Genomic DNA, 27,050 nt, shown 5'->3' with positions numbered 1-27,050 from the left:
GCATAGGGGAATGACATGCGGAGCAGGGCTTCTGACCCTGTCTTGTGAGGAAACGTGTAATCATCTGCCAGATATGTGACTCAGACTATGTCCCCCAAGTCTTACACCCAATCCCAAACCTCAAGCCTGGCTGTATGGACTGCTGACGTAGGAAGTCAGAGTTGTTGGCGAGAAAATGGAGGACTCATAGAAACCGTTCACAGCCCCTTTTTCCACTCAGAGCCTCCCCTAAACATAAGGAACACGCAAGTCGGTGTTAAGAGATGTTTTGCAAAGAGGAGCTGGTTCCTATTCTGAGAAGTAAATGAGTGTGCCCATCTACTAATAAATAATAACTTATTTTTTATTTGTGCGTTATGCTTTCCAAAGCATTCTCCAGTCTGGCGGATATATTCTGTGCTCGGGGCATTTAAATCATAGGAAAAAGTCTGACGCACCGGAATGAGTGGTACAGGATATTTTCCCTAGAAATGTTGAAGGGTCACACTGCTTATAGAGAAATGTCCACATTCCTTTGCTTTGTGTTCAGAACACTCAACAGTGGAACGTCTTCTGCACCAGCACGCTATCCTCCTACCCGTATTCCATCTACCCTGCTCACCTCGCACTCCCTCGCTCTTCCTCTGCTGTGACTGCTCAGTACTGTTCCCTCTGCCTGGATCCGCTTGCCTTTCTTCCTCCTTCACCTGTCCTAATCCTCCCACTGCAACTGCTTGGCTCAATCTCAGTTGTCTTTCAAGGCTCTGCTCAAAGCCATCTCATCTAATAAGTCTCCTAGAGGCCCTTAGGTGGAATATCTTCCCACCCATACCCCGTGGTGGTAAACACCTCCACTATAACCCTCACCACCATCTCCCTTCCTGAGAACAGTGAAGGTTAAGCGTGTGTTAGTGCTGGAAGAACCTGGCCTTAGTCAGTGTGGCTTCCCCAGAGCTGGCATGTGGTAGATGCTCAGGGAATGTTCGTCAGATCGGATACCTGTTGTTTTCTCTAGAATATAAAGGTCATAACCAGTTCCTTTAAAAAAAACTAGATTAGTGTGAGGAATTTTTCTTTCTTCATAAAGCCACATTAGTCATCCTTCACATTGGAGTAGTCACGGTATTTGCAAATTTGTATCTAGCTGGTTTGTTCTACTTTTTCAAGATTAGGATTTAAACTGACCAATATCAATCCTGCTGCTTTAACCAAAGATGCTGCATTTGTCCTTTTCCTTCTACTCATCTGCATTCGGTATGTTGTCCATAAATTTTTTGAAATTAAAAACTTATGACTTTTTAAAGACTTTGCCCAGTTTATAAGTGCCAAAGATTTTGCATTTGAATAGGTTTTAATTTATTTAAGGATTCTTTTAATCAAACTCTTCCCTAATTTAGCCAGATTTCTTTTTACATCCTCCCAGGCCAGTTTATTTATTATGACTAAATTCTTTTAAAAATAGAAATTAAAACAGTTCTAAGTGCTATTAATGGTGTTCTTTCTTGCTAGATTTCTTTCTGCATCTCATAAAAGTATGTTTCTTCTTAAAATGTCTAGCACAGTCACCATTTCCTCCCTTTTATAATCTGTGCCAGTCAATCACTAAATATGCATCAGCTCCCTACTGTGTGTACAGCCCAGTGGTACACATGTGGAGGACAGAACATAAAGATAAGTACACTGAAATTGTTAGCAATCCAGCTGAAGAGTGGATTACATGGACACAGAGGATGGAGAAATCATTGAGTGACGGAGCACGCAAGGGAGGCTTCCGGGAAGAGACTGGGGCCTGGACTGCATCACAGAGTTGGAGAGTGAAGGGACTGGACAAGGAGCCAGGCCTGAGGAAATGAGAGTGTCAGGGAAGCAAGGGGCCAGGAGCCACTCAGGACGCACATCCAGAAGATGCAGAACCCAGATGGCATAGATGGCCGGAGATGCAGAGACAGTCCATCTCCAGAAAGTGTGGCCCCTCAGTTCTAGTGTGGGGCCTGGAACAGAGAATATGCCCCCTAAATGTGTGATGCATGAGGGAATGAGCAAAGCAAAGGGACAGAGAAGCACTTGGGGGCAAGGAAGGCTTCCCATGCTGAGAGCCCCTAGGTCCCAGCCTCAGCCAGTGATGTCCTCCTTTCATCCTCGTGAGGGCCAGCCCTGAGCCAGCTCCGCGTGGGAGCACAAGCTGGAAACATGCAGGGTTCTAGGACAGGCATTTCCTGACAAACTGAGCCTTGATGAGAGCAAACCCAGAAAAGCAAGAAGGGCCCTCCAGGTAGGGAGGGCAACTTGGCCTGTGAGCTTCCTGAGGCCAGCAGCAGCTGCTTTCATCTTTGTGTCCCCCATGTCTCTTCACATACGCAAAGATCAGTAGAGTGGTGGAAAGGAAAACAAGATTGGTAAAATTAGGGCAGATTGTGGCTTTCTCTGCATTGACTATATATGATACCAAAGAGCCAAATAAAAAGTGGAAAATTGTTATGTCTACACAGTATCACATTCCCTTTTTATGGAATATTCCCCAGACTCCAGTTCTAATTCAACTTTTAACCTTACAAAACCAACTCAAAGTCTGTCTCCTCTGCAAAGCTTTAACCTCAGGCAGGGCTCCCTTTTCCTTTGCACATACACCATGTGTGTGCCTCAGCCGTCACCTTAGTGTACCTGACTGTAGTCGCTCCTTCACCTTTCCGGGTCTCTTCTTGAGATCGTGTCCAAGGGCATGGATACCTTTATTCTTCCTGTCATTCTACCACTTTTTTTTCCTGAATACCATTCAGTTTTCCTGACCCTCTTAGTTTTATAAATGCTCCCATTTTTTAAATTAATATTTATTTGAATACACACACACACACACACACACACACACACAAAGATCACATAAAACATACCCACATATTTTAAAGACTAATAAAACACCACCCAACTTAAGAAATAGGAATAGTGCCAGTATCTTAGAAACTCTGAGTGTCTCTCCCAGAAGTAACCACTACCCTGAACTTTATATTAACCACCCCGTTGACTTTCTTGATAGCTTTTACCACCTACTGTTTATCCATAAACAATATATCACTTATTTTTTTCTATTTTTGAACTTTATATAAATGGAATCATACTGATTGTTTTCTGCTTCTGTGAATATTAATGTCCTTGCTTTTTAAAACTTTTTAAAATTATGACTAAAGCTTACACAGTGTACAGAGAGTACAAAAACAAATACTCATGTACCCACCTTAATCAAATCTTAGTGCTTTGCAGTAATTGCTTCTGAGTTTTTTATTTTTTTATTTTTTAGGCAAGCACAAAAATGAGGTTTATTAAGGAGAGAAAGATAGGATGGTAGGACAACAGCAAGATACAGATTTACAGAGCATTTTACACACACCACAGATGACGACCAGACCCGTTATTGCAGCAAAGGGAGAGCAAAAGGAAGGGCAAAAAAGACCTGAGTTTTTTTTTTTTTTTATATATATGTATATATATTTACACTGTGTCTCTTTACTAGTGTTCTTTTTTTTGTTTGTTTGTTTGTTTTTCAGCTCATTAAGGGGGTACAAAAGATCAGGCTATATACATTGCCCATGCCTCCCCATCCCCCCCGAGTCTGAGCTTTAGTTGTGTGCATTCCCTAGACAGTGCACATCACTCTCATCATGTAGGTGTGCACTCCTCCCCTCCCCCCACCCCATCCCCCCCAGTCAGAACTTCAATCGTGTCCATTCCCCAGGCAGGAAAATCAGTAAGAAAAAAATCGAACAACCCTATCAAAAAGTGGGCAAAGGACATGAATAGAAATTTTTCAAAAGAAGATATAAAAATGGCTAACAAACATATGAAAAAGTGTTCAACATCTCTAATCATCAGGGAAATGCAAATGAAAACCACAATGAGATATCACTTAACTCCAGTGAGAACAGCCTTTATCAAAAAGTCCCAAAACTATACATGTTGGCGTGGGTGTGGAGAGATAGGTACACTCATACACTGCTGGTGGGACTATAAACTAGTGCAGCCCCTGTGGAAAGCAATGTGGAGATACCTTAAACAGATTCAAGTAGACCTACCATTCGATCCAGCAATCCCATTACTGGGCATCTACCCAGAAGAACAAAAGTCATTCTATAAAAAAGACACCTGCACCCGAATGTTTATAGCAGCACAATTCACAATCACAAAGATGTGGAAACAACCCAAATGCCCATCGATTCATGAAATACCTGAGTTTTTTAAAGAAAGAGAGCACACTAGCAATTCAGTCCAAGCCTTCCGAGTGTCCCTCACTGATATATTCCCATCCTTCTCTCCTTCTCCCCAACCTGCAGAGGTAACCACTAGCCTTATCTTGGTATGTATCTTTCCCACACGTGTCTGTATACTTTCGGTACGCAGATATTCATAAATAATATGTAATAATATATGCATGGTTTTGACCTTCATATATTGAACAGTGTTCACCTGTAACTTGCTTTTTTCACTGAACATTATGTCCTTGAGATTCATGTATGTTGGTACATGTAGCCCTTGTTCATTCATTTGAATGGCTGTAAGGTATTTTCATTGAAAAAATATGCCACGATGTAGTTATCCAATCTCCTGCTGATGGACATGTAAGATGTTTCTAATTTTTGTTATCATAAACAATGCTACAACAATCCTATTACCATCTTCTTATGCACCTGTGGCAGTTTCTTAGGCGTGGAATTGCTGAGTCATGGAATATGTGCCTCTTCACTCTTACTGTGCAAGAGGTTATAGCGATTTACCTTCTCATCATCAGGTAATGGGAATTCCCAGTGTTCCAAAGCCTTGACAACACTGGGTATTGTCTGGTTTTTAAATTTTTGTCAATCTAACAGGTATGAAATGGAATCTCATTGAGGTTTTAATTCATATTTCCCTTAAACATTCCTTTCCTACAGTTCAACAAGCATTTATATTCAGCGTCTCTCATGTGTCATGCACTGTGCTAAGTACTGGAATACTGAAATAACTAATTCACAGCCCCTGCACTTCAGGAGCTCACAGTTCTCTGCAGTAATTCCTGCTTGGGAGGCACATCAAAATCACTCGAGGTGCATTTTCAGAAATCAGAGGTTTGGAGAATGTGGACTCTTAAGTAAGAGGCATTTGTGAAATAGCAAGCTAAGTCTTCCTTAACACTTGAGGCCTTCATGTATAATGATTTTTAATGTGTCTTCTGTCATCAAGAAAAGGCAAATTTATTTTCAGTATGTCCTATTTGCTGAGATGTGAAGGTATGTACAAAGTTTAGAAAGATTTTCATCAAAATAGTTAAAATTTAAGCACCTGAAGCCTTGTAGGTACCAGAAATTTTACATTTTATATGGAGCAGTGTATAAAGCTAGATGGAAAAAACAACTAAGAAAAAAGGGGAGTAGGGGAAAGGAATGAACATTTATTAAGTACCAGCTCAGTTTTTGTTTAACCCTTTCAACAAATGCTGTGATATAGGAATTATTATCCTCATTTTGCAGATGAGAAAATCAGATTCCAAGAATGAAATATTTTGCCTGTGATGTCACCACTAATTAATGGTGGGGCCAGGATTTGAACCCATTTGTATCTGACTCCAAGGGCATAACATGCTGTCTCCTTCCATAATTGGATTTTTTAGCATACATAGTAAAATTCAAGAAACTTCAGGCTTCAGTTTGATAATAATAAAATCCCAAAGGTAACCTGTTGACATGATCAGATCACACAAAAGATAGTGAAAATGTGACACCAGTTTAAACCAGTGAAAAGCGAAACCAGTTTAACAAAATCTGGTCAATATTTAGTCTCCTCTGTCACTTAAATGAAAGGCAGTGTTGACAAAAGGAGATACCATTTGATTTTTAATGCCTTAAATAGGGATACTTCTGAACTAGAACACATTACTTTTGTATTTCTTGTAGGTGAGTATTTTGGATATGCATTATTAATTTTCCAGGAGTTGGAATCCATGTGTCTCAAAGGTTTAGTGTCTAGTTAGTAACTTGTGGGGTGGTCAGTAAATAAATGGCAGTCTTTTCGCATTGGTTGTGGGGTAGCCTGGGAAGGAGATTCCCAAACTGCTCTTGGGAATAATCAACCTCAAATGGAATCATCATTGGAGGGTGAGTTTAAAACTGTTCCATAATGAGGCTTTGAGGAACTAGAGAGGCCTAAGAAGACTGGAAATGGGGGTTTCACCATAACCACCACAGAGTGAATCCATGAGTAGCTTCCCTGCTAACCCACGAGCACAAGGGGAGAAGCACAGAAATATATAGCTTGGAAGGTTTGAAGAAATGAAATAATGGCCGACTTGTGAATAAGGATGAAAATATTTGATGATGTGACTCCTAGGGAAGCAGTTATGGTTAGCCCCTCATTTGTTTGGTATTTTCAAGGCTTGAACTGTCCCACAAAACTGAATTTTCCAGACAAAACTTTCCTATTTATGTGCTTTGAATGTTTTTTAACCATGCTTAGTGGAAATATTTCTGAAATAGATTATACAGTTATCCTGCCTTCTTGAACACAAGCTTCAAGAAATATTACTAACATTTCCTTAGATGCCTTTGGCTGCAGGTATGAAAAGAGGTTTAAATAGTAAAGACTTGTAATTAGCAGAGAATTGTAATCGTCTTGCATTACAAGAAAACCAGAGCTGGGCAGCTCCAGGGATGATCAGTGCAGCTCGGTGATGCCAGGCTGGCCTCCCCTCCTGGTCACAAGATGGGTGCCACCACTGCAAGCCTCGAGACCTCACACGATAAAGATCTAAGGCAAGAATGAAGTGGGGGCTTCTCCTGACACGTGTCTTTAATCAGACAGGAAAATATTTCTCAGAAGACCCCTAGCCGACTTCCTCTCAGGTCCCCTTGGCAGGACTGAGTCACATTTCCATGTCTTGGTTTTATGGAAGGCTAAGAGAGTAAATACCAGCACCTTCAGACTCCGGAGTGGGAGGAGGGCTGTGCCCATAGTAAAGAACGGAGGAGAATGGCTGCTGGGTTGGCAACCGAGTGTCTGCCGCCGCAGGCAAGATTGGAGGGGAATGTCACTTACAGTATGGTGACAGCTTGAGGGATGATTCGGATGGGTAGAGTGTTTTGTTCCCACGCTTAATGGCCCCAGACTGGGATTCTTTCAGCCCTCCTGATTCTGCTTTTATTTATTATATTGTCCCCTTCCTTTGTGCCAGACTGCTAGTTATCACTGCTTGCTGTTAATGTGCCTTGTACTCATCTTGCTGTAATTATTAATAGATATGTTTTGTTTTTTCTGGAAAAGTCATATAATCTAAGTTGTTAGAACTCTGCCCGAAGTGTTCTGTCTGATAAGCTGTCCTGTGAATCCCATGTACAGTGTGGCATTTCTTTTGGCTGTTTCAATGTCATTTTTTCATTGTTGAGGTTTTTGGGAGAAGTAAGGCATTTTTAGAGTCTTGTGAACTTAGATACTACTTTACTGGAGTCTTGTGGTGAAAGGTGAGCATTTAAGGGCAGGTAAGCTTGTTTGCTAGGAAGAGTAAAACTGCAGCCATCCACTGGAAGGAACCTCATCGTGGATCGGAGGGAGGCAGCATGGTTCAGCGTTCAGCTTCCTCCCAAAGCCGCTTGGTTGGCTATTGCCTGGAGAGCAGCACTGGCTCTGGGACTGTGCCCACTAGAACTCGTCACTGCAATGACTGTCCAGAATGAGGCAAACTGGTGTGCAACTTAATGATTCCTGCCTTCTCCCACAAGTTCAGAGCCCTGTGAATGAGTCCTGTGAACTGCCTGGTTTTTGCAGAATTAGAAGTGTTTGATTTAACTTGTTTCAACAAGTTTGTTTTTTTTGGTTTTCTTTTAAGAGACAGGGTCTTGCTCTGTCACCCAGGCTGGAGTGCAGTGGTGTCACCATAGCTCACTGCAGCCTCAAACTCTTGGACTCAAGTAATCCTCCCACCTCAGCTTCCTGAGTACCTGGGACTACAGGTGCATGCCACCACACCTGGCTAATTTTTTTAAATTTTTTTGTAGAGATAGGATCTTGCTATGTTGCCCAGGCAGGTCTCAAACTACTGGCCTTAAGCAATCCTCCTGCCTTAGCCTCCCAAAGTGCTAGGATTACAGGCGTGAGCTACCGTGCCTGGCCTCAACAAGTTCTTGAAGAAAGTAATGCTTCAGACATGGTTATTGAAGTTCTACTAAATAAGTGAGGACCATCCCTTTTGTGGATAGAGAGCCAACCAAAATTCAGTCTCTGTATACAGGAAGAAGGAAATAAGAAGCAGTTGTCAAAACAATGCTGACAGTACGTAACTGAACCAAATGGAATGGTTTTACTCCAGGAATCAATCCTGAGCCAGTAAGTTCTAAGAAAACAAATGGTTAAAGTGTTCAATTTTGATATAGCTGAAATTATGAGCCTAAATTGCTTAGAACCCAAGAGGTTCCTTCAGAGCAAGTTCGCTGTCTGAAGGCTAAAAGTAATTATTTTACCATGCATCAGAAAATCATGAGTTAACCTGTAGGCAAAAGTTAAGTGACAGTAACATTTGGAGATAAGGAAAACAAGTTTTTGTTTTTTTAAATCTTGACTAGCTTGTACCATTCAAATCATTCTTATAAGAAAAATGCAAAGTATTTCTTATAAATATTTTAGTTATTAATTCATTCTTATGCAGAGAACATTTTTAAAGAAGCCATCCTTTTATCAAACTATTAACTGATAAAGACAGAATACAACTTAGTTAAGTTGAACAAGAGGTTTGTATTTTTTTAAATTTTACTTGCTCATATATGAATTAACATGTGAATTACCTATTTTATCTCTTCAGTATTCTGACTATTCCTGTTCCCCTAATAATCCAGTTATTGTGTACATAGAGAAAGTATTCAAAGTTTAATATTGGCTTCAGTTTCACTTTGTTAGACAAATCTCTGTGGATAAATAATCATGTAATCAATGCTTTTGGGGGACCATGGTATATCAGCATGTAGCTTGCTGCCTTTTTCTTTTTAATTAGAACAACTCACTTGCCTAAGTAAATAAATTACATTCACATTTTGAGTTGTTTCTCACGTTAATTGGGCATTTAGGGGGTCAAAGAAGACAGTTCAAAAATAGGAGAGAAAATCATTTTTCAGCATATCAAAATACTAATACCAGCAACTCATTTTCTACAAAACTAAATAACAAGAACAAAAAATATAATGCATTCCAAAGCCCAAAAAAACCCAGTAGCTTGAGAATCACATAGCCTGTGCTATTATCTGCATGCCTTTTGATACTAAGCAATGACTGTATTTACTTTACATTTATAAATTATTGCCATTGGATTTTATTATTTAAGATTGTTGTTTTTTTATAGGGAAGCTCACATGTTAAATACTTTTCTGCTGGTAATGATCGTTTGGAGGTTAATCTGAATGTTGTTTTATATTTGGAAATTTGTACATAATATGAAAAGAATTGAAGTCACATTAAAGTATATGTGAATAGGCATTTTTTTTCTAAAATCAATCAGAGGAAATGAAATGAGTAATCAGAAAAGATATAAACTTAATTTTAGAAAGCAATATTTGTTGAAAGTGACTAAAGATACTACAGATCATGCGGTTTGTAATATGAATGAATTCAAAAGGGTTTTCTGAATTGAAGTATTTATAATTTGAATTAGTCTTTTTCATATTTTTGATTGTTCCTGTATGTTATGAAATTTCTGCTTTGGCATAAATAGACATGTATTGAGGCTGCCTTATTGTGGTGCTTGAGATATATGACTAAAGAGTGGACATTCAAAATCGTGCCCTTTTCTTTGGTTGTAGTGTGATTCATCTGTAAAATCCCCCTGCAGCACTGAGTCAGACATCATCAGAGTCAAGTGTACTCAGTGGTCTAAGAGGCCCTACCAACTGGACAGGTTTTCGTTTCTTGGGGGTTTTTTGTTGGTTTTTCTTTTTTATAGTTTGCTAGGAACCTAACTTTTCCTTCAAGAAATCATATTGGGTGCTTAGAGGTCCTAGTCCAAGTTGAATGTCACCCCAGACCAGCATGGTGATAGATATATAATTATCTAGTATGTATATTTTTAATATACCCGCCTCATTTAGCCAAAGAAATGAACTTTGTACATGCTTCACAATGGAAACTTTAGCTTACTAAATTGTAATTATGACCTAGTGAGTGAGTTCTAAGCAGGTTATGCCAGTGAACATTAAAGCAGGAGGAGGCAATGTGGCAGAGTAGGAGCCCAGCATCTGAGTCATGGGACTAGATTTGAGTCTTGACCCTGCCTATCTGTGGCATGAGCAAGTTGTTAATCTCTTGGAGTCTCTGCTTCGCTCATCTGTTAAATGCAAATGTTAAAAAGTAATGTCTCTTTCATGGAGTTATAACTAACAAATTAGATAAAGTATGTAAAAGTTATTCTGTAAAGCTAGAAAATTCTGTACACGTTTTTCTTGTTATTTTTGATGATGTTCCTGTTCTTTGTCCTAGAAGTGGGTAACATTCACACAAACACACATTATATACCTTTAAGAATGTGCTATTGAAACAATCTGTGTTTTTAACACAGATTTAGCAAGTCATTTTATGTTTTAAAATTGAGTTTAAAAAAAAAAACAAAATGAAAAGAGAAAACACGTAATACACATTAACAGCAAGGATTAGAGTCAGCCTATACTATCACACCAGACATATTTGGTGCTCAGATTAGTCTCTGTTGCATTCCATTAAGGAACTCCCACTGATTTAGGAGATATAAATATATGTGGTAATGCATATGGAAAAAATTGAAACTGCTGAGTATCAAAATTCACTGCTTGATTGGAAGTAGAGCAATAACTTTATTTTTTCTGGCAGTCCAGTTGCCATATTCTATAAAAGTAGAAAGATAATCACCTGCCCTCTTTATTCTTTTTCCAAATCCATTCTTGAAAACAGCCTCCTTCCAACTTCCTCTGTAGTATTAGAGTAGAGGAAGACACTGCCCAACCCTTGAAGAGTTTAAATAATATAATAGAGACTTAAAACAGATATAACAACTAACTCTGCTATGGAACATTGGACAAAGTAGGTGCCAGAGGAGAAGGTCAGATGGCTGCCATGTCCAGTCACACTCTGCCCTAAGTTTTTGTGACTATTTCATAGACTTCATCCAGCACCTATATATCATGCCTCATATTGATTACCTTTTCTCTCACTTGTGATTTGCCTCTCTGACTAGATTATAAACTCCCTGAAGGCAGGGAAGACACCTTGTATTTCTTGGTCTTTCTCTCCACACTATACCTTTATTCCAAGCCTCAACCAGTCTTTGTGGTTTTGTACCCAACATTCTGATTTAGCCAAAAAAGTGTCTTAAGATGTGTTTACACACTAACTTTGTTTTCCTTTCTTCTGTCTTTACAGTTGACCTGCCCCTGTTTTTTCCTCGAGACCAGCCAACTCTCACATTTCAGTCTGTCTATCACTTTACCAACAGCGGACAACTTTACTCCCAGGCCCAAAAAAATTACCCATACAGCCCCAGATGGGATGGAAATGAAATGGCCAAAAGAGCAAAGTAAGTGAATCCATTGTTGTTTCCTACAGATAGGAACATTGGGTTTATCTAGTTCAGGGGTTGGCAAGCTACTATCTACAGGCTAAATCCTGCCTTGTGCCTATTTTTGTAAATAAAGTTTTATTGAAACAAAGCAATACCCATTTCCTTACTTATTTATGGATGCTTTCACACTTCAATAACAGAGTGTGTAGTTGCAACAGAGACCATATGGGCTTCAAAACCAAAAATATTTACTATTTGGGCCTTTGTAGCCTAATCAGGAAGAAGCTGACCTATATTTGAAAGTGTTTCCTTTTCCTACTATTTCTGTTGGTCTCTAAAATTAGCCATGACTGCTTACTGATTTTTTTTAAAAAATAGAATGTAGGATTTATCAGAAATCCACATCTCTATTTAGATTAGAGAAGAAGTACTAAACAGGAGTTCAAGTTGTGGATAAATGGTATCAAATGTGGGCAACTACTTTTATATTTTTTTTTAAATGACAAATTTCAGGTGACAGTAAACAAATAGAATTTTTGCTTAGTAGTCAATACTTGGATCCAGTAGCTACTGTCTCATATGGAATTGAATCTCTTTGAATTATATACCTCATTGTATCTTCCCAGTATATACCACAGCCATTCCCCAAAGTAGAACTTGTGTGTTCCTTGATTAAATAAATGGCTATGCAAATAGCTTAGAGCAATTAAAATTATTATGGAAATAGGCTGGGGATTTCTTAGAGGTTGAAGTTAGCTAGAATTTGGAATTTAGAGGTACAATTATTGCTCACAAACCTCTCATTCTTGATTAGCTAGAATTTGGAGTTTAGGGGTACAACTATTGTTCACAGACCTCTCAGTGTGGAAAGCTCTTACCACAGTCATACGGGATAGGTAAATTCAGAAATACGCTAAGTGTTTTTTATACGTAAGACTTTAGTGTCTGGAACATCAGTCTTTATGAACCATGGGACTCCTAGATTGAAGTAGCAGTGGATCAAAATCATAGTTTCCAAAAATAAATTACAGAGTGGCATGTGGTTATTACTTTATGACTTGGGACAGCCATATGCTTCACACCTGTGATCCCAGCTGAAGGATGATCAGACTCAGGGAATCACACGAATGAAGACTATTAAGCATCCTCTTCATTTGCTCATCCAATATTTAGTAAGCATCTACCACGTTCCAGGCATCGTGCTCTATGCTAGGGATATAGTGATGAATAAATTGGAAAGTATCCATGTCTTCACGGGATTTGTAGCCCAGTGGGGGAGATAAAGCTTTTATCATATCAAACTTCTGACAGTTTTAAAGTACTCATTAACAAAGCCTGGCCTTCTAGACCTGGAATGTTCTTGATTAGTAGGACTTCTTGCTCTTGCCTCTGCCTCCTCCAAGACCCCTTTCCTGCCCAGGGGCCCTCCTGGCCTCTCTTATACTTTTCTGTAGTAAAAGACCTTCACTTATAGAAGGGTCGGGACTCTTTTAAATAATGACAGAGTGGCTTTTTCTGGAAATGCAGACCGCACCAGATTGATATGTGGAACCCAGAGTTGTTATCTGAAACTTCAGGGTGCCATGTATTTTCCCTTTTTATCCATGACACCTGAGTCTGAAATTCTATTTAAGGAAGAAACAAACGTATGCAAATATAACTGGTAACAATGATTAAGACTTACATATTATCTTGAAATACAACTGAAAAAAAAAGGATTTATAAAGTAAGTTTTATGTTTGAAGTATTGTAGTTGTTTAATTTTCTGGGCTTTCCGTGTGTATATACCAGATCTGCTCTTAGAAGATGGGCCGTTATTTGTGGTATGTGTTATGGAGTCTGAACCAGACATGTCTTTGAGGTTTCCATGGCAAAGTTATCTTGGTATGTGTGTATGTGTGTGTGTGTGCGTTTTTCTTAAGTAGACATTTTAGCATGTATCAATTGAGTCTTTAAGAAGTTGCAGACCACAAGCCCATGATTTCAGTGTAGGAATATCGTAAGTGAAGCCTGTTTATCTTAACAGATTGGTTCAGAGCTTGAAGAGACATTTGCTTTATGTTAACACCAGTCTAAAGAAAACATCTGAAGTAACGTTAAAAAATCTGCTTTCTACTGTAGCGAAGAGGGATCCATTTTAAATGTAATAAAAGAGAAAGCCAGCAGCTCATGCTAGCAAGAAGAAATAGTTTAAAGGTTCCATTCTTAAATGGAACTGAGTACTCTGGGCTGTGTCAGAAGGCCAGGTAATGGATAAACACAACCAAAAAAGAAAAAAAAAAAACAAAAAACAAAAAAACCTGTACTACACTGTATAGGCGTGAGATTGGTGGAAAAGTTTGGAGAGAAAGATGGAAAGAGAGAAAGGTCAACTGTAGCATTCCTTACACGCCCTGTTTCTTTGTTCTGTGAAAATGCTGTATGTACACAGTGTGTAAAAGGCTATAATTCACTTGGGGAGCTCTGCCCCTGACATAAACACTCTCACGGTTTATGAACAGCAGTAGAGCCCTTTGAGTAGAATCAGCTGTTTATTCCCTCCTGTGGAGCAAAATTCTAAACATGTGAACCCAGAAAGGACACTTCCTGGCACTAACCAGGGCTTTTCCTACCACATGTGCTTCTTGCTCACAGCTGTCTAGCAAATTCTGTCTCTTCTAAGTGAAATACCCTTTAGTGGGTGAGCATAAGCTTTGGGTTCACGCATGCCCCAATTCCTATGGCAAAGTCTAATCCTGTAAGCTCTGTAGCCTTGGGCAGAGCTCTTAGCCTCTCTGAACTTCACTCTGTAAAACAGGATTGTACTCCTCCCTGTTGGATGGACTTGCTGTGAAGATTTAACATAAAGAAGACCCCAGGGTTTAGCTTCAGCCTCCTTCCATATGGGGTTTCCCATTCACTCTAACTCACCGGCAGGTGTTTCCCCTCTTCTCAGTCTCGTTCGACTGTGGTCACATACTGCTTTAGAATCTCTTTTGTATTATTTTTTTGGTTTTTCACATCTTCATTTATGTCTTGTTTCCTTAACTATTATAAGTTCTCTGAAGGCAAGGGCTTTGCATATATATTTTTTGTTATTGCTGTGTAATTTACATACAATGGAGTGGACAGATTTTAAGTATACCTTTTGAAAAGTTTTGACAAAGTTACCTTATACCCCTTTCCAAGTAAGTCTGTTCATCCCCCAAGACAAAGCTGTTCTGATTTCTATCATTGTTTCTTAGTTTTTCCTCTTTTAGATACTTCTTATCTTTTTGTGTCCTGCTTTCATTCGACGTAATTTTTAAAAATTCATCTGATATAGCATTCCTTTCTTACTACTAATATTCCATTATATGATTATAGTATAATTTATTAATCCATTTACCTGTATATGGATATTTGGGTTGTTTTTGGAAATTTTATGAAAAGAACGGCTCTGACCAAGCCTTTTTGTAGACATGTGTTTTCCTTTCTTTGGGTAAATACCTGGGAGTGGAGTGTGTATATGATTAACTTTCTAAGAAACTAACAGACTTTCCCCAAAGTAGTTGTATGGGTTTATGCTCCGCCCAGCAATATGCTGGGTTGTTCCACATCCTCACCACCACGTGGTATTGTCAGTCTTTGTAATTTTAGCCGTTCTAGAGGGGATGAAGTGATATCCCACGTTCTTAATTTGCATTTCCTGATGACTAATGATGTTGAGCACCTTTTCATGTAGTTATTGGTTTATCTTCTTTTGTGAAGTGTATGTTCAAATCTTGCCTATTTTTAATTTGGTTTTTAGTCTTTTTATTAATGAGTTTTATATATGAGCTTTTTATATATTTGTCAGATATATGTGTCATGAGTATTGTCTCCCAGTCTGTGGCTTGCCTTTTCATTTTCTTAATAGTGTCTTTGATGAGCAGAAAGTTTTTATTTCTTATGAAATCTATTTTCCTAATATCAATGTTCTCTTTTTAAGTTAATGCTTTTTGTATCCTCAGAATTATTTGCCTACCACAAGGTCATGAAGAAATTATTCTATGTTTTCTTCTAGAAGCTTTAGTTTTGCTTTGACATTTAGGGTCTATGATCCATCTCAAATTAGTTTTTGTATGGTACGAGGTAGAGGCTGATGTTATTTTTAGGTATATATCCAGATATTCCGGCATCATTTGTTGAAAAGACTTTTCTTTCCCCATTGAATTACTTTCACACCTTTGTCAAAAATCAGTTGATCACATATGAGTGGGTCTATTTCTGGATACTCTATTCTATTTCATTGATCTGTTTGTCTATTTGTACACCAATAGCAACATTTCTTGAAATCAGGAAGGGTAATTCTCCAACTTTTTTCTTTTTAAAGATTGTTTTAGTTATTTTAGGTTATTTGTATTTCCATATATTTTTAGAATCAGTTTGCCAATTCCAACTTCATCCCACTCCTCCAAAAAAAGCCTACTGGGATTTTGATTGGGGTGGCATTGAATCTGTTGATCAACAAAGGAAGAACTGACATTTTTATAATATTATACCTTCTAATCAGTGAACATGGTTTTATTTAGGTCTTTAATTTCTCTCAGAAATTTTTTAAAGATTTTAGTATAGAAGTCTTAAATATTTTTTAATGTTTTTGTTTTTATTGTAAATTATATTTGTTAAATTTTACCTTCCAGTTGTTTATTGCTAGTGTATAGGAATACAAATGATTTTTCTATATTGATACAGTGTCCTGCAACATTGCTAAATTCATTTATTACTACTTAGGTCTAGTAGCTTTTTTAAAATAGATTTCTTATAATTTTTTTTTTACGTAAACAGTCATGTCATATGCTAACAGCTTTACTTCTTTCCAATCATTATGTTTTTTCTTTCTTTTTCCTACCTACTTGCACCGACTAGGACCTCCAGTGCAATGTTGTACACAAGTGGTGAGAGCAGACATCTAGTCGAGTATTTCTCCTTTAAGGTTGATGTTAGCAGTAGGTTTTACATAGATGTCTCTATCAGATTGAAGAAATTTCTTTATATTCCTACTTGCTAAGTGTTCTTATGAATGGATGTGAATTCTGTAGATTGTTTTTTTGCATCTTTTGACAAGATCATATAGTTTTTCCTTACTCTGTTAATGTGGTAAATTACCTTAGTTCTTGAATGTTGAACCAACCTTGCATTTCAAAGATAAATCATTCTCAATCATGATGTTTATTCTTTTTTATATTATTAGATTTGCTTTGCAAAAATTTTGTTAAGATTTTTTACATCTGTGTTCACGAGTGATACTGGTCTGAAATTTTTCTCGTGTTGCCCTTATTAGATTTTTGGTATCAGCACTATGCTGGCTTCATAAAATGAACTAGGAAGTATTCCTTCCTCCTTGGTTTTCTGAAAGAGTTTGTGTAGGTTTGGTATTATTTCTTTCAAATGTTTGATAGAGTTTTCCTTGTGGTAAGAAATTCAGTATCTTTACTAAATATAGGGATATTCAGATTTTTAAAATTTCTTCTTGTGTTAGTTTTAGCAAGTTTGTTTTTTAATAAGGAATTTATCCGTCATGTCTAAGTTGTCAAAGTGACGATGGATATCCTAAATACACTGACTTGATCATTACACATTCTATACATGTAACAAAATATCACATGTACCCCATAAAGATATATAAATATTATGTATCAATAAAAAATTGTTCAAAAAGTAATTGACATAAGATTATTTATAATATTTCCTCATTTTTCTTTTAATATCTATAGGATCTGTAGCAATATACCCTCTTTCATTCCTTACATTGATAATTTATATATTTTTTTCTCTCCCTCTTTTGAAAGCAGTCTAGCCTAGGGGGTTATTGATTTTACCAATCTCTGCAAAGAAGCACTTTTTGGCCTTGTTGATTTTATCCATGGTTTGTTTTCTATTTTAATAATTTATTCTTTTTATTATTTTCTTCTATCTACTTATTTTCAGCTTAATTTTTCTTCCTTTTCAGGCTTCTTAGAGTGGAAGCCTAGGTCATTGATTTTAATCCTTTCTTCTTTTTTAGTCTAATAGTATTCTCTAAGGATTGATTTAGCTGTATCCTGCAAATTTTTATATGTTGTTTTTCATTATCATTTTGTTGGAAATATTTTCTAATTTCCCTTGTGATTTCTTTTTTAACCATGGGTTATTTATAATTGTACTGCTTGAATTTCAAGTGTTTGGGGATTTTTCTAGATATCTTTCTTATTGTTACTGATTTCTGGTTTAATTCTGTTTTGGTCAGAGATCATAATTTGTATGATTTCAAGCCTTTAAAATTTGTTGAGGCTTGTTTTATAGATCAGAATGTGGTCTATCACGGTAAATATTCCATGTGAACCTGAAAAGAATGTGTGTCCTGCAGTTTGGGGGTACAGTATTCTACATGTACATTAACTAAGTCAAATTACTTATTAGTATTATTTAAATCTTCTATCTCTTTATTGTTCTTTTTTGTGTTTATTTATTATATCAGTTACTGAAAGGATATATTAAAATCTCCACCTAGAATTTTGGACTGTCTATTGCTCCCTTTAGTTCTGTAAATTTTTGCTTTTTGTATCTTGAAGTTTTGTTTTTTTAGATATATTCCTATTTCAAATTGTGTCTTCTTGATAGGCCGTTCTATCATTATGATATGACTCTCTCTACTTCTGGTAATATTCTTTCACATGAGTGCTTTGGTATTAAAATAGTTGCAACAGCTTTCCTCTGTATATTATTTGCATGGTATATTTTTTTCACCCTTTTTATGCCATCCTATCTATGTCTTTATATTTCAAGGAAACCTTATATAGGTCTTGGGTTTTTTTCTAATCTAGCCTGATAATCTCTGAGATTTTTAATAATCTCAGTTAAAAATTAGAGTGCTTGGTTTATTTCCATTTAATATAATTAACAATCTCACTGGTAAGTCGTATAGTCTTGTTGGGGTTTTCTTTGTTCTTTTTCTCTTTTCTTTCTATGTTCTTCCAATTTATTCAAGTATTTTTAGGATAGTGTTCTATCTCTTCTATTGGCTTTTTAGCTATATCTCTGTATCATTTTTAATTATTTACATACTAAAAATACACACTTAACTTATACATACTACCATGAATTAATATTATAATGTTTTACATATAATGTAAAAGCCCAAAATGTTGTAATTCTCTTATAATCTTCTATTAGCCTTTGTGCTATTATATTCGTATGTTTTTCCTTTGCTTTTAACAGTCAACTGACTTTTAAAGAATTACGAAAAGAAAGAATAAATGCATTCCATCTTATTCTATAGTTTCCAAATAAAGATGATAAGGAATCATTTTCTCTCAGAAAATAAAAAACCTTATGTTTAAATGTCTTCCTCAAAACAAGCCATCAGGGAGATCATATCCAACCTATATGCAGACAACACTGAGACTCACAGTCATCAAAAAAGGAAAACTACACCTCCATGACATCCGGCACCTCTGCCTGCCCTGTGGACTTCATTTACAGTGCACATTCACGCCTTCATGGGATCATTACCACAGCCCTGTGAGGGATGCAATGCAGAAATTCTTACTGCCCTTCATACAGATTTAAAAAAAAAAACAAAACAACTGAGGCTCAGGGGGCTTAACTGAGTTTCCCAAGTGCACACAGCTGGCTTCTAGCAGAGTCAGGACTCAGCATAGGTGCTCTGACCTTTCTGCACATCCACACCCAGGCAAACAGACAGTTCCCCACTCTCTTTACCATTTGTCTAAGGCTGCCTTGCTGGCACTTGAGTAATATCCGTAGAAAGGAAATGCATGTGGCAATTAAGAGCGCTGACCCTGAAGTCAAGACATAACTGGATTTGAACGTGTCTCTGCCACCCAGTAGCTTATGTGACTTTGGGCAAATTTATAATCTGAGTCTTTGTCTCCTTGTCTATAAAATGGTGAAACCTACTTTAGAGGGTTATTATGAGTATCACATGGGGGGTAAGATTTGTTTGTGTTGCTGATTAACAAATTACCATAAATTTACCATTTTAAAACACCATAAATTATTAATCTCACAGTTTGGGGGGGCTAGCAGTCCCACACAATGTGCCTGGGTCTCTCTTCAGTGTCCCAGGCAACGAAAATTAAAGCCTTGGCTGGAGCTATACTCTCACCTGAGGCTCAGGCTCCTCTTCCAAGCCCATTTAGGATGTTGACACAGTTCAGCCCCTTGTGGTTGTAGGACTGAGATCTCTGTTTCCTTACTGGTTGTCCACTGGAGAACGCTCTTAGCAACTAGGGGCCGCCCACATTCCCTGACACGTGGGCCCCTCCATTTTCAAGCCAGCATCGAATCCTTCTATTTCAAATCTCTGATTTCCGTGTTTCTGACGTTTAGACCCAGATTTAAAGCATCCATTTGATAAAGTCAGTTAATTTCCGTTTCTTAAAATCATCTGTGCCGTGTAACAAAACCTGCTTACCAGAGTGAAATCCATCATATTCACAATCCTGGGGATTATACAATGGGTAGAAAGTCTTGAGAGTAACTTTTGAATTCTACATGGGGTGATGTAGGTGAATTTTCCAGCATAGGGTCTGGCATGTGGTGAGCATTCAATAAATGTTAATTACCAACGTCATCATCCCTGGAGGAAAAAAGGATATTTTTAATTAAAAGGTAGCAGAATCAACATTGATACCTTACACATACCCTAGAAAACAGTCCCCCAGCAACCTCAGTGACTTGGCCAGAGATTGTATAGTTCAAGGCTGTCCCATTAATGGGCTGCCATCACTTGTACTTATATCTTCTTTGTACCAACACAATCAGTTTGAAAAGTGGAAAAATGCCATCCTTCAGTTGCTTAATCTACATAAAACTCTCACGTTTTTTTAACCCACTGGTTACCTTGGCTATCTTGCACATAGCTTTAGACACGTCCAGAAGAACTGAACAGATGACTTTTTGTAATCTTTTCTAGTCTAAGAAATCTTTAACTAGATGGAGTGACTTTTTCATGAATTTCATTGTATAAAGCATCAGGTTGATCCTAAAGACCTGAGTAGGATCTTAGATTAGAATTTAACCCCAAAACCACCTACTACAGTGGCTTGTCACACATTAAATCCATTATATAAATGGAATCACTAAAGAATATTTCAAAAAATAGTTTCTCAGTCAACACATGGGAATAATTCATCACGAGCCTCCCAAAACCATTTGTTGTTTCCCCTCTTGCCTCAAGGTCAGAAAGAGATGTTATTTTCTTATTTAGAAACCTATCCAAACCCAAAGCAGTCCATGATTTCCCATATGTTCCCCTTCACCATGCATACTTTTCTTATTCGTCATCCAGTTGTCTTTGCAAAATAACTTTCTTTTTCAATAATTTTTTAAAAAATTGTATATTCTGGGCAAGTTCAATTATTTTTCATTGTTAATATCCTAGTATTCCCAAAGACACTGTTTTCTTCAAACTAGCTGCCAAATGTTTCAATCCAATCTCATGCATTACTCCCCTAAAGAAAACAGATAAAAATAGTTCTCCTCCCCTCCATCCAAGAGAAGGAGGTAGATGTCCCCACCCAATTTGCTTCCCATCTCCACCCCCTACTGTGACCTCTGAGGATCCTCTGGCCCCCGGAACCCCATGGAAATCCCAGTTCTAACAGTGTGCCTCACAGCACAGTCTGTTCTTCGGGGACAAGACAGGGCTGGGGGAGGGATGTTCATAAAGTGTAAGTGCTTATTAATGGGAACCCATTTATGTGTTTGTTTCTCTATGAATTAATCACTTGCTTCTTTGCTCCCTGTTGGTAGCTCCTTGGGGCAGCTTACGGGATGCTTTGTTTCTGTTGAGATTTCATTGGAGAGTCAGGCGTCTCTCTGCAGTCCCTGTACTTCATGAGCTGGCCGAGGGAGCCTGGGTGGCACCAGTTTGGAATCCCGGTACACTGCACTTCCCATCCTCCTCATCCAGACACTGCTCACTGTTAGGGAGAAACCTTTTCAACTCTCTGTCTCTCCCTGGATCACTCTTCACCCTAACCTGTCCCTCCACTTCATGTCTGTATTCCTGGGATGACCAGCAAGCTGCAAATGCTCACTGCCCACAGCCACTCTGTAGCCGGAGGAGCTATAGACCTGAGCCGCTCTGGGGCAGGAAGGGTGATTGGCAGAAGGCAGATCACTGGGGTAGGTGAGCACCAGGCACCCAGGGGCCCCTCTAGGAGCAGACCTGTAAGCCCAACTGTTGCTATGATTCATGGGTTTTCTTTTTTCTTCTGTTTTGCTCTAAGTTTCCTAGGAATAGTTCCCTTTAAAAAATCCCAATCTCATAGCTGAACTCCCCTCGGGAGGGAAGAGGGAATTTTCCAGGCCCTGGCCAGCATAACTTGGGCAGTCTGAGTCCCCCGAGAAGACAATAAAGGAACCAGTGCTGGTGAGCAGACAGCGGACTTGGGGATGGCTGAGGCGGCCAAGGCCTGCCTTTGCCACACGTGCTGGGTTCCTGTATGAGCAAACTCACCTGTCCCTTTGGGTTTTCCCTCATGGGGTTTGGAAATATAGAAGCTGTGCAGAGAAAAGTAAACCAAATAAATAACACGGAATTATTAGATCTTGAACTCTCAAAGAGAATCATTCTGAAAACTATCTCCCAGGGATTTGGTTTGTTTTTTCTTTGAGAAGAGAGAGCAATGGAGATGGGGGCGATCCAGACCTGCCTGACGTCCAGGCACCCTCTCCAAATCACACCGGTCCGAGAGAACGTGTTATGTGTTAGAACCTGACATCTGTTGCTGTCAAATGATAAGCTCCATTGAAAAGCCTGGCCGGCAGTGACTGCCAACACAGCCCCCACCCCAGAGCAAGCGCTCAGCATCCCTTCCGCCCGCACAGACCAGGCTGCGCCAGGCACGGGCGTTTACAGCCCAGCTCAGCCTCCTCACCCCTGGGGGGACGCGCAGGGAAATCCCTTCCTCATGTCCCTGCAGGCCATCTGTGTTCCTTTGTTTACCCCCATGGCTTCTCTGAGGACAGTTTTAGGGGCTGAAGCCCCTGATCATCCTGCTTTCTCAGTGGGAAACAGGGGTAGGGCTCACGTTCTGGCCTCAGTCACACAGTCGGAAGAAGCTGTGCTGAACTTGGCTTATCAGGAGAGTCACATGGAAAGGATAGCTGGAAGGTCAGCACATCTTTGTCAGGGAAATTGACTTAGTTGTGCCCTTAGGAGAACTACTGAGTGCTTAGGTTCCAATTACCCTGCCAGCCAGCCAGCCATTGGGAAAATGTTCATGATCACCAGGTACAGCTATTTCCTTGTTTGTGAGTTATGGTCACATATTCTCCTTCCTGGAAAAATATACAGATGACTTGTAGAGTCAGAAAGGAAAGGTAGAGGAGCTGGTTTTAGATTTTTAGAAAATGCCAAAGTAGGAACATATGCTTATTAATGGAATTAGAGTTTCCTTTGAACTGTTAGAGGAAGAAACATACAGTAAATGAAAAAAATGCAAGAAATAATAGCCTGGGAGTTAGGTGATCTGGGTCTCATCGAGGCACCATGATTAATTTCCTGTATGATCGTGGGAAAGACACGTCATCTTCTGGGCTTCAGTACCCTCATCTGAAAGTGCCAGGCTGGAACCTACCTGATGATCACTAAGTTCTAATATATTTTTGGAATTGTAAATGAAAATTATGTTTAAGGTAGCTTAGCATAGCTTTTTATTTGTGTTAAGAAACTTCCATCTCCGTTGCCAGAGGTCAGACACAAATTGAAAACATTACTAAAGAAATTAAGTACACCGTGTACGTGATGCTTTTTTGTACAGCCTGTATCTGATATTTATAGAACACTTCAGTTGCAGAACATGCACACATATGCCCTGAACACACACCCAGCAAAATAATTCTAGATGCAATACATTTTCAGATGTCAAGTTAAAACAGCTTCTTGGGAATTAGGCTTGACTGTTCAGATGTGCGTGTTAGTTTCTGACAGGTGCCGCCAGGGCTGCTCAGGGCTGTCATGTGTGATGTGGAGTCCAGCCAAGGCAGGAGGGCTGAGCCGCTTGTTTCTATCACTTCTTATTAAGGCATGAATTCTGGAAAAAAGGGAAGCATCAAAGCACAATCAGGACTGTCCATTCAGTGCATATCACAATGACAAACAGAGGCCTTGCTTTTGCAGAAACGAGATTCTGTCTTGTCTTTTGTCAGATCATTCAGCACAGGGGCCACCTGTGCAAATGAACTAGATTCATGCCCTATTAAGGTAGAAGATTTATAGAGCTGAGCAAAAATGGGAAGCAGGTATTGGGCAGTTACCTCTAGTCCAGTGACCTGCAAAATCCACAGCCAACAGCAGAGCTAAGTTGGGTGACCAAGCAGGAATGCATCCTAGGAAGTAAGCGTGACACTGGGGGCCAATCTCAGAACATGGAACATGGAAGGAACTTTAGAGAGCATCTAGTACAGCCAGGTATAAGTATAGTAAGCATGAACCATCATGGTAAAAATTAAATGAAATACTTGCTATAAAACCCTTAGCACAGTGATTGACATAGAGTTGACTTTGAATTCATCATTTTCATTTCCTGGAAGAAGTTGTTCAAGGCATACAGTACCAAGCTGAGAACGCTGTGCCCCTGATTATCGGTCCAGAGCCCAGCCGAAGCCACCTCTGACCTCCTGCCTTTCCCACGCCTCTTTCCTGCTGCCTTGCTTACACAAGCAGCACGGTGGAGTCAAGGGCTGGAGGTTAGCGTGCCAGCATCATGTACCCCTCTACCCACCCATGGAGTGGCCTGACAGGGGAACCTTCTTTCTAGTAGCTCACTCAGAAGGCTGAAGGCCTCTTTGCCCGGGGGGCGGGGGAAGCCCAGGGTGTTCTTAAGCAGAAATAGCTCTTTTGAGAGTCTAAAGATGTGGCGCTGAGTACCTTTAAGAGAAGGTAAAATGTTCCTGTAATCAAACTTATTACTAGGGTCTATGGGCAAAGAGGAGGAAGAGAATTATAATGGAGCAGGTCAAAGGAAAGACAGTGTTTTACAGCTGCCTTCAAACCAGAAGGAAGATAGAAAATTCCAGTGACTCCTATCTTCCCAGACAGATGTACCCTCTGACACTTAGTCATGCCTAATGGAAAATAGAAGCCAAGAAAGCAGAAGTGAGGTGGGGTCATCTAGTTAGTCCTCAATCCAAAGTCATTTCTGAGGAAAAAAGAGTAGTTTGCCCCTTGTGTGCCATGAGTGGTCAGGGCTGAACTGCCAGGCCGTGGCCATCAGAACAGGCTTTAGAGCAGCCTTGATTGTAAGACTCAGGGCAGAACAGTGGTTTCCTAAAGTTCATCCAGAAAGCATCCGGTATGCCTACACTGTGTGTAGCTGCAGTTAAGTTACCGCTAAATCATTCAGCAAACACAAAAGAGCTGACTATGTGCAAAGTCTGTGCAAAACACTGGGGACTATAACATGCGCACATACACAGTTGCTCTGCCGGTGCTGAAACTCATCCACCCGTATTTTGAAGAGCCCCATCTACAAAGCTTGCTGATTGATTTCTGGAATGCTCCATCACTGCTTGAGATTCTATTACGACATTGGGGCCGTCTAGACTGAGTAACAAGTTCGAATTGCAAAGCAAGAAGCTACGTACTTTTTCTAAAAATCAAAATCAAAATTTAGAAAATCAGAATTTTCCATTATTGATCATTTGAGGGATGGGATAACCCTTAAATTGTCATTATTTCAGTTGTCCAGAAAAGTGAAATTTACAGGAACATACATGTAAAGGCAAGACTACACAGTTTTTCTCAAAATAAATGATAATGAGTTACCCAGTCCTTCCTGATCATCTTATAGATGATAGTAATAATAAATGTGTATGAAGTACTTACGATGCACCAACACAGCCCTTAAATGCTTTACATATTTTAACATCTGTATTCTCATAGTAACCCTATTTACACCCATTTTACAGATTATGAAGTTGAGGCTCTGCAAAGTGGAAACTTGTTTAAGGTCACTTAGCTTAGGAACTGAGGATAAACTTGTGGTTTCCCAACTTTGAGACTGGCACTCTGCTCTTACACTGCACTGCCGCTTCCTCAGATTGACGGCCACAGTTTTCCCAAGTCCACCAGGCAGCTGAGCTCAGTGCTCTGTTTAGAGCCACAGAGTCTCTAGGCTGTCTGCTTTGGTTGACAGTCAGATTTGGCGTGCCCTGGTGTATATTTGTAGTGACGAACATTTTGCTTAGATTTTGTCCAGATCATCAGCACTTTTTCCATTCATTCTTCATTCATTCATTCAGCATATGTTTATTGAATTCAATCTAGGTGTTAGGCACAATGTTAAGTGATATGTAGGATACAGTCCCTGCCTTTGATGAGCTAGGAGAGGGATAAAAATTTGCCATAGATAACTCTGTTTAAGGTGGCAGCACTTGCAAAATGCAAGTAAAGTGCAGTGGGAGTCCTGAGGAAAGGAGAGTATGTCTGTTTCCAGAGATCTAGGAAGCTGACGTTGGAGGACGGGTAGGATTTGGGTGCAGAGACGGAGGGAGGATGCTCAGGCCAGCGAGGACAGGGTAGTACCCAGGGGCCCAGAGGAAGGGAAGCTCGGGGGTTCTAGGTAGGCCAGTGTCCATTGAAGAGGGGAGCAGTAGATAAGGCAGGAAAGGAAGGGAGGCAGGAAAGAAGGGAAGGAGGAAAGGAGGCGGGGCAGAGTTCTACAGGGTGGAGAGAACATGTGCTCTGGAATCAGACCAACTAGAATTCAAATCCTTGTTCTACCACTTTCTAGTGTTTTGTTTGTTTGTTTTTACCTCCCTGGGCCTTGATTTTCTCATCTGTACATGAGGGTAATAATCCTCTCTCACAGGGGATTGTGAGTGTTAAATGTGGAAGTGATTGTAAAAATGCCCAGCACGTTGTTGATGTTCAATTAATGACAGCTGTTATTAGTGACGGTCATGCTAAGACGTTTGATCTTTTTTTCTGTAGGAAGTAAGGTTTTTCTTTAGATAACAGATTACATATTGGTACAATGTTCTGCCTTGGTGTCTATGTAAATCGTAATGTATCCTTCTTGACCTCCGAAATATTAATAAAGGCAGTGAAAACTAAGGGTCACACTCATGGAACACTGTAAAGGAATGTTTGTCTTGGGTCCTTTCACCCCTTCTTTGCCACCTCAATGCCCAGGGCTTTCAGAGACTCTCTTTAGTTCTCCCGAGTTAGGATTGCCAGACTTAGTAATTAAAAATGCAAGACACCCAAGAAAATTTAAATTTCAGATAAATAACAAATAATTTAGCACAAGCATGTCCCATGCAGTATTTAGGACATACTTCTACTAAAAAGTCATTCGTGGTTTACCTGAAATTTAAACTTGGCTGAGCATCCTTTGCTGAAGGGCAGGCTAGAAATCAGCCAGAACAGTCTGTGCATATTTGGGGAAGGGGCTCACCCATCTTCTAGTCTTTTCTCTCAGGTATTCTCTCTGTTGGGTAATGAAGGCTCCACACAGCAGGCTTTGGGCAGTGCCTTCAAATCACTTGCTGGGTGGAGACATCAAATGCTGATGGGCCCACTGTG

At 39.3% G+C, this 27,050-nt stretch overlaps 1 protein-coding gene across 3 annotated transcripts in view; it reads left to right on the top strand.

Annotated features, from left to right (window-relative positions):
- Positions 1-27,050, top strand: part of BABAM2 (BRISC and BRCA1 A complex member 2) — a 395,148-nt gene that overhangs the window by 349,412 nt on the left and 18,686 nt on the right. For 2 of the 3 annotated variants that reach the window (XM_069494165.1, XM_069494164.1), the window contains exon 11: positions 11,371-11,524. In XM_069494165.1, coding sequence (XP_069350266.1) covers positions 11,371-11,524 — 154 coding nt within the window. Of the gene's footprint in view, positions 1-11,370; positions 11,525-22,135; positions 22,207-27,050 lie in introns of all 3 variants that reach the window. The other variant, XM_069494163.1, reaches the window with a different exon arrangement.

Source organism: Eulemur rufifrons, chromosome 19 (genome assembly GCF_041146395.1).
Source record: "Eulemur rufifrons isolate Redbay chromosome 19, OSU_ERuf_1, whole genome shotgun sequence".
In the NCBI taxonomy this organism is placed as follows: Eukaryota; Metazoa; Chordata; class Mammalia; order Primates; family Lemuridae; genus Eulemur; species Eulemur rufifrons.
This window is presented reverse-complemented; position numbering and strand designations above follow the sequence as displayed.